Genomic DNA, 13,783 nt, shown 5'->3' on the forward strand with positions numbered 1-13,783 from the left:
GTCCCCCGAGGGCCAGGGTGCCTTCATGGCACAGGACACCGGCTACTGCTGAGGAGTGCACCATCCAACAAGGGAGCCATTTCAATCCAAGTGGTGGCATGGGGGCAGGTGCACGTGGTGTGCCCAGATTGACTGGAATGTGCTCCCCCCAGACACAGTTCTCAACCTTACACCACCTAGAGCCACCTGGAAAGGACAGTCACATCCCTCGTACTGTCTGTGGCTGGGTACCCAATCTCCCCACAGGTCGATAGCTTGAAATAGCAAGTATTGATCACTCTTGTTGTCTGTGGATCAGAGTCTGGGAGTGGTTTACCGAGCCCTGTGCTTCAGGGTTTCTCACGGGTGTTGGCCCTGGTACGAGGCTCCCCTGGGGGAGGATCCACTTTCGGGGTCACTCACGTGGCCTTGGATAGGCCTCCGATCCCGCTTGGCTGGCTGTTCCGCAGCACAGCTCACAACAGGGTAACTGGCTTCCTTCAGAGGGAGGGTGAGAAGGTACCAGGGCGGAAGCCCGTTCTGCCCATAACCTAATCTTGGAGGTGACAGCTCCTCACTTTCGCCTTATTCTCTTTGTGAGGAGCCAGTCCCTAGGTCCAGGCCACATATCCAGGGGTGGCGTGAATGTCAGGCAGGGGGTTACTGGGACCCCAGCTTCCTACACCCCCCAAAATGAAAGTTACAGATAAAAATCATTGACCTGTACATACACAGTTGTAGAAAAGAATCAACGTGATGTTCAAAGTATAAAAGACGAAAACATCTTTCAGTGTGTAAATGTCTGGGCACAAAGACACTACAGCACTGAATGGTGGAATCCGTTGTCCCATAAAGGAAAAATCTCTGAGCCCAGAAACCACCAGCACAGACTGAGGCCGTGCTGGGCTGGAGCCTTAGACCCCGCGAGCATTCCTGACATTGACGACGTGATTTTCCAAAATTAGGAATGACTCCTGATGAAATCGTGGGCGGAGCCCAAGTACAATCATCCCTCCATTTACATGATAGCTACCTCACTAGAAAATTAAATATTTATTAAATACGTAATTTAAAAAAGTATAAGTACTTTGATTTCTAAAATAGAGTTCAGTTCTGGGCTCAGATTTGTTTGGTTTTGTTTTCCCCGTTTGCCTGAATGTTTAGCAAGACCTTTTAAATAGGACGTGTGCCAAATGTGGAAAACCCCTTCTGAGAGAAGTAGCTCACAGGTTCTAGACTGGTCAGCACCCTGGGCTAAATGCCAGTAGCCTTTCATGGAGTTATAAAAAACTAAAAATATCCCCCACAAGTGTTCTCACGTTCTGGCGGGGGAGGGCACTGGGCACTCCTCTGTTGAGTGCCCTTGCCTCGGAGCCTTGGGTTTGGGGAGCCTCACAGCGATGCCTGGCCAGGAATGACTCTCTCAGAAGTGGCCCCTACAGCAGCTTCTGTGTGTGACGCCTGCTATGACAGCCAGAAGAGGGTCACAACGGGCCCAAGTCCAGACAGCAGCCCCCTGGCTTCTTCTGGCTTCTGGTGTGGGGACCCTATGTCTCCAAGATCAGTTGGTGGGCACAGCCCCTCCACCTGCCTGTCCACACTGGGCCTGGCCAAGGTGGTCACAGGATCCCTCCCCTGGACCGCAGAGGTGTCATTCATCTGGGTCTGTGCCAGAGATGCTTGGTGGAGTTGTTGGGCAATGTCAGTGGCCTCTTCAGAAATCATCATGACCGCACCATCACCCCTGGCCTCCCTTCAGATAGCACAAGTGGGTCCTTTGCCCTCAGAATTTCCAAAGGGGTCACTTTTCTATTTTAAGAAAATGATATCCCTTCCCTCCCATACACACGAGTCCCCTGGATAGGTAGGTACATAGGTTTGTAGGTAGACAGGCAGGTGTCCTTTTAGTTTTTAAGAGTGTTGATTCCAGCAAGGCTGTGCCCTTAGTGATGGCAGGTTGGCCCCAACAGCTACTCGGACCGTCATGAAGCACAGGCCGTTTCCCTTGGGAGGCTGAGCTGAGCCGCATAGCCTGGCATCTTGTGGTCTAGGTTTCGACTAAGGTCTAAGGTCACCTCCTCCCGTTGAGAAACCCAGAAATGGAGAGAGGAGCCCAGCTTTGTGTAGAAATAACAAGGCAATGATATGTGAGCTCGGAGTGTGTAGGGACCTGTGTGTGTTCTTTTGGAATAAATAAGTCCCCCACCCTTTGTTTCTTTTGCCTTCCAGTTCATATATGATGAAGAAATCGTGTGGTAAGTTTGAAGTTTGTTTCTTGTTCCTTTTTTGGTAGTATTCTTCCTCATTGGGTTCATTGAATCTTTTTTGAAATTATTTTTACAAACATGAGCTTTTGAACTTGCAAAAAGGGCGTCGTTTGAAGCAATCACACCTTTATTCTTTCAAAGTGACAAAGAATCCCTCAGTGTTCCTGCACTGCCAAATAACAAAATATATTTAATGCTAAAGTAACGAAAACAGTGTGGTGTTTTACACCGAGGTAAGCGTAGGCCAATATGGAATATGGAACCAAGAACCCAGTAATGGGCCCATTTCTTGGCTGGGGAAATATGACAGCTGTCACGACAGACAGTGAGTTAGGGAGAGGGTCTCAGATGCTGCTGGCAAAACTGGGAACCCTATACAGAACAGAATCACATCGGATCTCTCCCTCACACCTTATACAGGAATAGATTCCAGATGAATTAAGGATCTCACTGTAAAAAGGAAAATTAAACAAAATAGAATAAAATATAGGGACTCACCATTATGACCTTGAGATAGGAAATGACTCCTTAATTCAGATCTATAAAGCAGAAACTTTAAAGAAAAGATTGGTGTATTCGCCCTATAGGGCATGAGTGTATCATACGTTCATAAGCCATAGACATGATCTCTTTATGACAGTGATTCAGAGTCCACATTCTCTGTGTTTATTTGTGGGGCTGTACTCAGGAGGCCTGGTTGAGGACAGTCAGCTGGCTGACGTGAGCAGCCATGTGCTCTGGGCCCACAGAAGCCTGCTTTTGGCCCCCACCTAGCCCCTAACCCACTATGTGAGCCAGGAAGCCACGCCTCATCTGGGCTCTCCTTTTCCTCGATGGGGTCGAGGGTGGTGGCAGTGGGGTCATCTACAAATCTCTCTGTGGCTCTGCTGGTCTGTGGGCTCTGACAGTAGAGGAAGAGCTCCCAAACCAATCGTACCTTATACCTAGCACATAGTAGGTCTTCAGCATGCAGCTGTCGGATTACCAAACAGATTAAGGCGTGTGGCTCCTCAGAGGCTTGTGGTCTGAGCTACAGATCCCCGCCACGCGTGGGGTTGAGCGCTGCATCAGCTAGACGGCAGTGGTGTATATACCCGACGACTCCTGCCCCGCCCCTGTGTTCAGCCCAGGAGGCTCCTGTACCGGCCCCTCTCTTCGGGCAGTTCTTAGGGCCCCTTCTGTACCGACAGCCTTTCTGGTCCCTGGTCAGAATCTCTGGTGAGCACAGGGTCTCTTAAGCATCAAGTCAGCATGACTATGGTCACTCTCCTCTGTGAGTCCTGCGATGTGGTGGCCCTGGTCCCTCCTTTTTCTCCATAGCTGATGGGACTCTGCCTGAGCCCTGCAGGCCCCCTGTAGTTGAGAAGAGCCCACCGTCAGCCTTCTGTGTCCCCAAGAGGGCTTCAGATTGTAGGACAGGCTGGGGAAGACTCCCCTGGATGCCGGAGTTCTGGGCCGGGCTCCGGGGCCAGGCAGGATCATAGGACTTCCGGCCCTGCCCCCTCCCCGCCCCCTCTGCCAGTCACCTCCAGGCCTCAGTGCTGCGGGCCTCCCCAGCCCTAACCAGTCTCCTTTCTCTCTTTGAGGTGGGAAGGCCTGGTGCTCATCATCTTGTACGTGTTTTACATTCTGATCATGAAGTAAGTACCTTCTGTCTCCTTCTCCGGGGCAGTCTGACGCCTTACTCCGTTTCCTGCTCTGGCCTTTCGTTAGAGCCCGGACAAAACTAACTGATAGACCTCCCCGTGACTTCCAGCCGGCCCCGCTTCTCTGGAGGATGCCCCTCTGGGGTGAGGTGTTCAGATACTGTTTTGGGGTGCTGTGCAAACCCGGGCCGGGGGAGTCGCGGCTGGTGGGTTGCAGATGAGGCTGCTCGCAAACAGGTAGCAAGCAAGGCCTCTTCCTGCTCCGTGCTGATTTCTCCGTGCCCGAGTGGCCGCTCTTTTCCGCTGTCACTGTAAATCTCCTGAGAGTTTCACACCGCTCTTTTTTTGAAGAGCCGGGCGGCCTCACTTCTGCTCCAGGCTTTATCCAGTGCCATCTGTCACGGCCGCTGCCTTGCACAACTTCTGGGGACACCACTCACAGCAACGAAAATGCAGACACTGGGTCTCAGGTTGTGCGATGCTTTTGCAGCCCTTTGACGCTGCCTGGGTCAGAGTGCTCTCAGAACTGCCCGTGAGGAATATTATTCAGCCATAAAAAAGGGAGGAAATGGTGTCACATGCGACAACGTGGATGAGCCTTAAAAACATGCTAAGTGAGAGGAGCCAGTCACAGGAGGACAAATACTGGATGATTCCACTTCTGCGAGATACCCTAGGAGAGTCCCAATTCAGAGAGAGAGCAAATTCGAGATTACCAGGGGTGTGGGGGAGGGAGTGATTCCTAATTGATGAACGGGCACAGAATTGTTGGAGATGCTGAAACCATTTTGGGAAGTAAATAATGGTGATGTGATGGTTACCCAACATTGTGAGTGTAATGAATGGCAGTGAATTGTATGCTTAAAAATAGAAAAAGTTAAGGTAGCAAATTTGATGTTGCCTATGTTTTGCCACATTAAAAAAAAAAAAAAAAAGGAAAAACTACCCAGGAGCTGAATCATCATCTTCAGGTTTTACCTTCTTGTTCACACCTCCAGAAATAATTAAAAACAACACTGAGCTTTATGACATTATGAATCTCCACGTTTATATCAAACATTTATAATGTGTTGTGAAAACGGGTGATAAACTGTCAAGTGCAGGAGGCTTGTCCTCAGGTGAACTCCTCTCTGAGCGCCTTCCAGTGAGGCGGGGAAGCCTGGGGTCTGAGACAGAGACAGTGTCTTCTCTGGGCCTGGCTGTGAGTGATTCAGGGATGGCCCACCGGGCAGCCCATAGGAGTGGGACTCAAGGCTGTTGGGAGGACAGCCTGGTGACAGCTCCTTGGAGCCTGTCCTTCAGGCTGACCTGAACTTCTCTTATGAGGACAAGCTTTGGACATGTCTAAGTAGGCGTCAGTCATGTTCTTGGAACTGAAGATTCCTTACGCCCCCAGGAGGCCACTGACAGCTCTGTGGAGCAAGCCCTCTGACCACGCGTTATTCTAGGGGTCCTGTCGGGACTGTCAGCTCAGATGAAATTCTTCGGCTCCCCCTTGCCCCTGGGACACTCCCGGGGCCGGGTGTGACTGTGTGTGCACAGGGGCGGCGGGAGGCGGGCCCCCCCCCCCAACTCCTGCCAGGTGTCTCCCGCGGCTCTGACCTCCTGCCTTCGCTTCCAGGTACAATGTGAAAATGCAGGCCTTTTTCACCATCAAACAAAAGACCATTGCAAATGGCAACACGGTCAGCAGTGAGCTGGAGGATGGTAATGATTACTGTGATACTAGCTCTGATGACCCCTCCCTGCCATTGCTGGGGCAAGGTAAGGCTGAGCAGACAGGAGTGGCCAAAAGTGTCACCAAAGCCTCTCTCCCATGCTCTTTCCTGCACACACACACACACACACACACACCTTCCCTCTAAATTGTCACTCTCTTACTTTGGGTCCCAGGGCCCTCAATGAGGTGTGGCTCAGATTTACATTTGCACAGAAGGGAGAAGGACTGACAAAGTCAAACCCTCACACCCTGGGGACGTTCGGAGCCTGAAGGAGGCTCCAGGCCTACTGGGCTTTTTTGAAATGCAGTGAATTACCTCCCCGATCCCTGAGAAAGGTGGTGGCAGGAGGCTGATGACTTGGGGTGACAGAGCAGACTCAGGCCTCCCTGTGATTTCCCACACGCCAGGCCCAGTTCAGGGGGAGGACTCTGCTCTGGAGGGACCTCTGGCTCGTTGCCCAGAGCAACAGCGAGGCTACGGAGGGCAGCCTCGGAGCAGAGCGGGAATGCCCAGAGTGGGCCCCACGGAGCCCTGCCTGGGAGCCCTGCCCCGGGGCGCGGCAGCCTTGCCTCCTCAGCTGCTCTTTGGCCCCGCTGTCTGGGGTTCTGGGCCTCGGGAGCCAGCCCCTGTGGTCCCTGCCGAGCTCCCCTGGTCCTCTAGGCCCACCTGGCTCCCACTTTGGAAGCCACATCTTCATCCACCGGTTACTAAGGGATCCGTCTGTGGGGCCAGCTGCCAGCAAGACCGGAGCATCTCCGTTCTGCGAGCCCAGTGAGCGTTGGGGCCTGAAAGGGCTCTGGTAATGAGGACGTGGGAAAACAGATTGGGCTGGCATCTCCAGTCCTTCTTAACCAGCATGCCAGATGGACTGGCCACCTGAGGGTCTCTCTCCCGTGCCCCTGGGCAAGTCACGTCCTCTTTCAGGCCACTTTAACTCCTGCGTGGTGTCTGTGACGGGCCAGGTGGTCCCGGGGACCTGTTTGCTCGTGTCTGGGACGTGTGGGGGCTGAAGTCTGTATTCGTTGGCCCCCTTGCTAGTCCTTACTCCCGGGTGGATCCGGCTAGTGCCCCTTCCCCTGGACTTCAGGCAAGTTTGTTCTGTCCCGTCTCGGGGGACCCCCTGGGGAAGACACCTGTTGCAGGTGCTTGAGGCAGGAATGAATCTCTCCACACGGGAGAAGGCTTTCTAAAGAAAGCCCCTGGGGAGAAGGTACCAGTGTCCAGCCTGGAGCCCGGGGCTGTGTCTGTGTTTCCTGTTGCATAAATGGTGGAGCAGCCTACCGGAGGGGGGATCCCGTTTCCAGGACAACCTTCTCAGAGGGGAGGGACGGATGTGGCTGCTGGTTTGCATTTTAGCTCTGCAGATACAGTGGCTCTGAGGTCCCTGTTACAGATCCCCCCCCCCCCCGCCACACACACACACACACACACAGCGTCTCAGGACAGAGGCTGATTTCTGCCAGGTCCTGCACACAGAGATGTAGTGCTCCCCGGCCCTCTGCACCTTCATGGCAAAGAAGAGAGATTCCAGGTGGTGGGTCATTCAGGTCCGCGGAAGAAGCCCAGTTCTTCAGGTGCCAGTCCCCAGAGCTACCTTCCACCTGTGTGGGGGAGGGAGGACACCTCTCCCCAGTGTCCTATGGGAAACATATGTCACATGCAATATAGCGGGTGCCTCAGCCACTTCCCTGTTCAGGGCAGTGGGGATTGCTGTGAGGCCGCGGCCCTCCTGGGGCCTTTTCTGGACCTCTGTCATGGCTCTGTCTCCGTTCCTTTTGTACCCAGGGCAGTAGGACCATCCCCACAAGTTTATTATTTCCCCCCAGATATCTGAGTCCAAGATAATTTCTAGAAAATTGTAAGATTAGGCACAGGACTGCTCCCCCACCCCACCCCCAAAACACAGGGCAAGGAAGAAGATAGGCCTCCTTCCAACTTTGAACCGGGGGTGGGGGTGGGGGGGTGGGGAAGGTGTTTAGATAAAGACCGAGGAGGAAAAGGTGCAGGCCTGGAATTGGAGAGAAGGGATCCCAGAGATGCAGCCTTAGGGATTTCGTAGCCCGGCTGGCGGAGGACTCTGTATGTGAGTCACTGCACGGCAGTGCCCCCTCAAATAGACTGAGGCAGGAGCAAGAAGACCCCAGGAACCCTGCAGGGGCTGAGAAAGGGGCTTCAGGAGTTGGCCTTTTCAGCCAGTGTTGCTGGGAATCTTCCCAATGCGGAGAGCACTCGCCTCCCTGGTCCTCGGCCTGCAGGCAGGTCCCCCTCTACCCACCCTCCCAAGGAAGTCCAAGATTGCTGGCTGGTAGAGTGTGTCTAGAGCCCACGCATGCGCACACGGCTCTGGCTGTCCTGTTACCGGTTTCGGCGCTTCCTGTATCAAATCAACATTTTTAACCCAACCTCTTGACAGGTTTTTGGCCTTGTTACTACCACTCTTGCAAAATGCCTTTATATACTTAGATGTTCTTAAAGGTCATATGGTTCAGTTCACCAGATCATCTCGGGCCAGCTTTCTCTTTTTTGCAGGGGGGGGAGGGGCGGGGGGCGGGGCGGGGGCGGTGGGGAGCGGGGGGAGGGGGATGACATTCTCCAGCTTCATTTTTTGTTCGGATGTTTGGGTTTTTCTAAAACTCCACAGGCTCCCTCCTTCTGAGCCCAGTGCCCCCTGCCCCTGCCCGGGGATGCCTGTGTCAGGGCTCGTTCTCGAATGGACCTGGACGGAGCCTGGAGCCTGCAGTCTCCCAAGGAGGGAGGGATTCAGGCTTTCCTACAGCTGCGAGGGGTGGTGGGCCCAGAGGCTCCTGCTCCTCAGAGTGGGACAGAGCCAGGGAAATCGGCTGGGAGAGGGGCCATCCCCAAAGCCGGGGACCCTGAGCATTGAAGCCCCCTGTAGCAGGAACCCTTCTACTAACTCCTTCAAATAACCCCGTGGCCACCATCAAGAATGCTGCCCCCCCGGCTCTTGGCATCCACCGCAAGCTAATCACCTCTGGCAATCTCTCTTGGCCTTTGTCTCCTTAACTCTCTTCTTCTAAATTGTAAGTAATCTGCTTTCATCCAAGCGATAACACGTGCATTACAAAAACCAACCAACCAACCGTGACCTCAGCGCAAGCCTCACTGGAGGTTAGTGTCTGTCTCCGACAAATGCATGGTCCTCCCTGGCTTTGTTTCTAACCCACACGCCTCCTGTCTGCTGAGCCTTGCTGCCTGTTTGGGGAGAGTGTGCATGTCTGGTGTGCACTTGTTCGTGTCTGTGCCATTAACTCTGGCGAGGATTTGCTCTTGACGACTCCTGCCCAGCAGGGGACCCTCACCGGGAGCTGGTGACCGGTGCAGAGGGGAAAACTCCACCTGCTTCTGTGTGCTGTGTTCCAGAGTGGTCTCATGACTGGCTCCTCCAGGGCTCAGGAGTTAGAGGTCCAATCCCTCAGGATTCCAGCCCTGAGCGTGTCTGTGAAGGTGACAAGGAAGAGGCCTGAGGCCTAGAGAGATTTATTCTTCAGCCTTATGAGGGGGGAGCAAAGGGTCAGAGAGAGCTGCCTCCCTGCCGGAGGGTGTCCGTTTTACTGGAGACCCTGGATTTGGCTAACAGTTCACTGTGAGCCTTCGGCAAGTCGGCTGTCCTCTTGGGTCTCCCTTGCCTCGTTCAGGGCCTGTGAGCCATATCTTTGCCCTCATTGCCGGCCTCGGGGAGAGCAAAGTTAGATGTATCCTTCTCTACCAGGTGGGGATGGTTGTTGGAACAGCAGGTGGCCTTGTGGGAAGTTTAGAGCCAGTGCCGTGTGATGCTTTCTAGCATTTTCCATCCTAGAGGGCCCTTGTCAGTCTCTAAAGTTTCCTCTGAGCCTCTGTCAACAGAGGGTAAGAAAGGTCCCCTCAGAGTCACAGGGTGGGAGGGACCCTGTCTGAATTATAGATGGGCTTCCCAGGGAGGCTTAGATGAGGAGCCAGAAGACCCCGCACTTGGCCAAGAGGGGCCCCAGAGAGAGGGGGCATCATCTGGCAGCGGGGCTGGATGTGGAGTGTCTGCTCATAAGGAGTCCTGTAGCAAGGGACCACGGGGCCCGGCGAATAGCCCACGTCGGCAGGTGGTCCACTAGGACTAAGTCAGCCTCCCCAGCGGGTGCGGGGCTCAGAGCCCAAGGAGGTCTGTAGCGTGAGGGGAAGTCATGAGCTCAGTGCTGGGGTGTTGTCCTTAGGGAGATGTCAGCACTAATTGTGGCATTGTGCTCAATATAGTGAAGGAGGAGCCACAGTACAGCAAAAACGCGGTGGTGATGGTGGATGAGGTCATGAGTTCCAGCCCTCCCAAGTTCAGCTTCCCGGAGGCAGGCTTACGCATCATGATCACCAATAAGTTTGGGCCCAGGACGCGACTACGGATGGCCAGTAGGATCATAATTAATGAGGTACGTTTGCGCAAAGGGCGTTGAGAGTGAGTAGCCTGGGGTGATGCGTTGCGCTTTGAGGAGGCCCTGGCTTATCAGGGCGCTTCCTGCTGTTAGGGCCACCAGGATGTCCTTTATTGCTGCACCTGTTGAAGGAAGGAGGCGCAAACATTCCCTACGGGCAGCAAACGATCGGATCCAGAGGTGTGTTAAGGCAGGCCGCAATCGAGTACCATTTCCACGATGTCCGCGGAGTATTTTGTTGACGCGCTCCAGTAAAGCTAATTGGAGAAAGGCCAGTCAGAAGTACGGATTGTGTCTTTAAAGTGTCACTTAGAACAAAAAAAAAGGTGAACACATACCTGTTCTCTACAGATGCTACAACTCTAGAAAAAAACCAAGAACAGAGGTGGATGGCAGTTACCTCTGGAAACTGCCTTTTTCACTCTACACCCTGATGTGCCGCTTGAAATTTGTGCCCTCTTTTTCATTTGGAAAAACAAAAAAAGTTTTAATGCCTTATAATATACACACAGTGTAGCAAAGATGCGGGGTTCTAATTGCTCACCAGCTTGGTCAGTCTTTGCCACATACGTGCGTGTGCATATTGGAGTTGTGAGTCCTTAACCCTCAGACCCAGGTAGTTATCAGAGAGCTTGAAACTTTGATAGCTAATAATCGGTAGTTAGCACCTCAGGTGTATGCAGGAATGATATCACACAGGACTTAAAGGATGTGTACTTTGAACACGTCTGGATTCGTATGTCCCCCGTGTGGAAGGTGTATTAAGAAAGAGAGTGCGGGGGCGCCAGGCAGCTCAGGCAGTTAAGCACTTGACTCTTTAGCTCAGGTCATGATCTCTGAGTTTGTGGGTTCGAGCCCCATGTCGGGCTCTGTGCTGACAGTGTGGAGCCTGTGTGGGATTCTCTCTCCCTCTTGCTATGCCCCTCCCTAGCTCCTGCTCTCTTTCTCAAACTAAATAAATAAGTAAACTTAAATAAAATAAAATAAAATAAAAAAGAAACATTGCAGATTTTGGATCATTCTGAATCATTTTTTTGATTCAAATCAGTAAAATATGAATCAATGAAATTTTACTGAATTCTGGCTATTTTTCATGAGCATGATAATTGTACCCATTGAGTGGGGATAGGGACCACTCTGAAGGATTTGGGTATATAGTATCTTTTTCGTGGGATAAACACCAGGGAATTAATGGGGGTTTTGATGAGCTGGGAAAATACTGTCCTGCCCCCAGATGTTTCTTCAGGCTGCTGGGAAAGTCTTGCTCCCCCCCTCCCCCCCGGGTTGGGATTGACTTCCTGGAAGGCAGCACTGGGAGCCAGAGAGGCCAGGCTAGTAGAGGAAATTGAGATAATTTTGTTTTATTTTTAATGTTTATTTTTGAGAGAGTGCAATTGGGGGAGGGGCGGTGGGGGGTGGGGGAAACAGGATCCGAAGCAGGCTCTGCGCTGACAGCAGCAGATGGGGGCTTGAACTCATGAACTGTGAGATCGATCACGACCTGAGCCAAAGTCGGACACAGCCAACTGAGCCACCCAGGCGCCCCTGGAAATTGAGTTTTAATCTCACATTAGCCACTAACTGGCTTAATCTTCCTGGGCCTCGGTTTCTCTAACTGAGGATGTTTGGCAGGAGGCTTACAGCACTAAAAATTTCAGTGACACACAACTCTGCCTGGAGGCTAACCAGTATCTTGTGGTCAGTGCATCAAGCAATGGGAGTGGGAAACCCAAAGGCCCAGATTCAAAGTTGTTTCTTAAGACCCTTGGTCTCATTCAAATGTTCAGTTATTTTAATTCCAAAGTGTTAGAGCTGTTTGTAAAGCTGCAATTAATCCGTGGTAGATTCTAGTACTTGTGGGACAGATGCCCTCATTTGTTCATCAAGAGAGGGCAGAGCAGCTGAGAGGGTTCTTGCACGGGGTGGGTGGGGGGTGTTTGGGGGGGCAGCGGGGGGGATGTTTGGGGGAACATGTGAGAGGTATGGCTTTCCTTTACTCCAAGGCTACACCTGACTGTCCTCCCCTGTGGCCACTGCAGTGAGTTGCCGAGGGGCACAGAATTTCACCCATCCTCAGTTTCCCCTGCCTCATGAATCCGTCTCCCACCTGGGTGCTGGTCTCTTTGAGCTGGTGCATCTAGCTGTCATTTCCTGAGCACCTGCTGAGTGCCAGGCAGGTGCAGGATGTTTTACCTGCATTTCAGCATTAATCCTCTTACCATCCGAAGATGCTACTTGCAATTTATCAGAGAGGCAAACTAATTTGCCGAAAGCCACACCACTAACATGAGGGTAGAACGGGAATTCCCACCCAAACCTGAGTCTAGACTATGTAAGTGGGACTGCATAGATCATTAGGGGCACCTCCTCTGCCCCTTCTTTCTATATCTTTATTCCCTCTATAATAGTGCCTGCTTGGGTTGCTTTTAATGGCCTCTTCCATGTGGCAGCCCCAGGAACATCAGGAAGTAGTTGCCACCCCCCGATTTTCTCCTTGAATCTAAACATCCTTGGAACCTCACACCCTCCCTGATGTAACAGGGTTCCAGTCCTCACCATCTTCCAGTTTGTCTCTTGCAGCATGGGGATCCATCACCTCCTTTGTGTTACAATCTATGCCTCTTTTAATACAACCTTAGGTAGCTTTAGATCTCCAGGTACAATTCTCTGTTGGTTCCTATTAAGCTAGAATCATGACCTCTTCACATTTCTGCCATTCATGTTGCCATTAAGTCGTGCCTCCCTCCCTCTTTACAATTCTGTCCTTACACAGGTAGGTTTTTGTTTTTAACTACAGGGATGACCGGTCTTCGGATGCTACTTGGGTTTGTTACACAGGTAGCAAAACACTGTGCCTGCATATGTGGGCTTAAGTCACAGGCATAGATCTCTTTGCTCTTTTCAGTATGTTAAGTGTTATGGATATACTTGTAAGAAAAGAATTTTAAAATCTTCACCCCACCCTAGACTTCATGATTTAGGAGTCCCTGCCTAAAACCAACATGAAGACAGATAAATGGTCAATTCCTTTTTTTTTTTTTTTTAAGAGAAATAACATGTGTCTATTTTCATAATGATATCTTTACTTCCGGTAATCATGAGGATAGGCGTTGGACACACAGGAAGAGAATAGTGCCTTGGGGGACACATTCACTGACTCTTTGTTTCCTGGTGAAGAATTGGGAGAGGTATATATGTGTCCACTGTGTGACAGTCCTTACCCCCAAGGCCTCATTCAGACGGACCCACTGGTGTTTGTAATCAGAGCCGGACAAAGGGGAAGTGTGCACAGGAAGGCAGATTCCTTGGAAAGTGAAACCTATTGATGTCTTGAAATGTGGCTTCTGCCTTTCCCTGGCTTATAGAAGCCCATGGACTTGGTGAGGAAGCCAGGCTTCTGCTTGGGTGGAAAGGAGGCGGGCTTTGCCAGTCACTACGAGATGGGGCAGGGAAAGGGACAGGTGGGTGGGATTCTCTTTCTCTTCCTCTCTCTTCCCCTCCCCAACCTGCGCACACACACTTTCTCAAAATAATAAATTTAAAAAACTAAATAAGGGGGGCCTGGGTGGTTCAGTCGGTTGAGCATCCGACTTCGGCTCAGGTCATGATCTCACAGTCCGTGAGTTCGAGCCCTGCGTTGGGCTCTGTGCTGACAGCTCAGAGCCTGGAGCCCGTTTCAGATTCTGTGTCTCCCCCTCTCTCTGACCCTCCCCTGTTCATGCTCTGTCTCTCTCTGTCTCAAAAATAATAAA

The 13,783-nt window shown here is 52.0% G+C and overlaps 1 protein-coding gene across 2 annotated transcripts in view; it reads left to right on the forward strand.

Annotated features, from left to right (window-relative positions):
* The window catches only part of SLC24A4 (solute carrier family 24 member 4), a 170,153-nt gene that overhangs the window by 117,257 nt on the left and 39,113 nt on the right, over window positions 1-13,783 (forward strand). Inside the window, exons 8-11 of one of the 2 annotated variants that reach the window (XM_030319822.1) lie at window positions 2,209-2,234; window positions 3,833-3,886; window positions 5,514-5,656; window positions 9,859-10,028. In XM_030319822.1, the coding sequence (XP_030175682.1) occupies window positions 2,209-2,234; window positions 3,833-3,886; window positions 5,514-5,656; window positions 9,859-10,028 (393 nt within the window). The remainder of the gene's footprint in view (window positions 1-2,208; window positions 2,235-3,832; window positions 3,887-5,513; window positions 5,657-9,858; window positions 10,029-13,783) is intronic. The other variant, XM_030319823.1, reaches the window with a different exon arrangement.

This window comes from Lynx canadensis, chromosome B3 (genome assembly GCF_007474595.2).
Source record: "Lynx canadensis isolate LIC74 chromosome B3, mLynCan4.pri.v2, whole genome shotgun sequence".
Lineage (NCBI taxonomy): Eukaryota > Metazoa > Chordata > Mammalia > Carnivora > Felidae > Lynx > Lynx canadensis.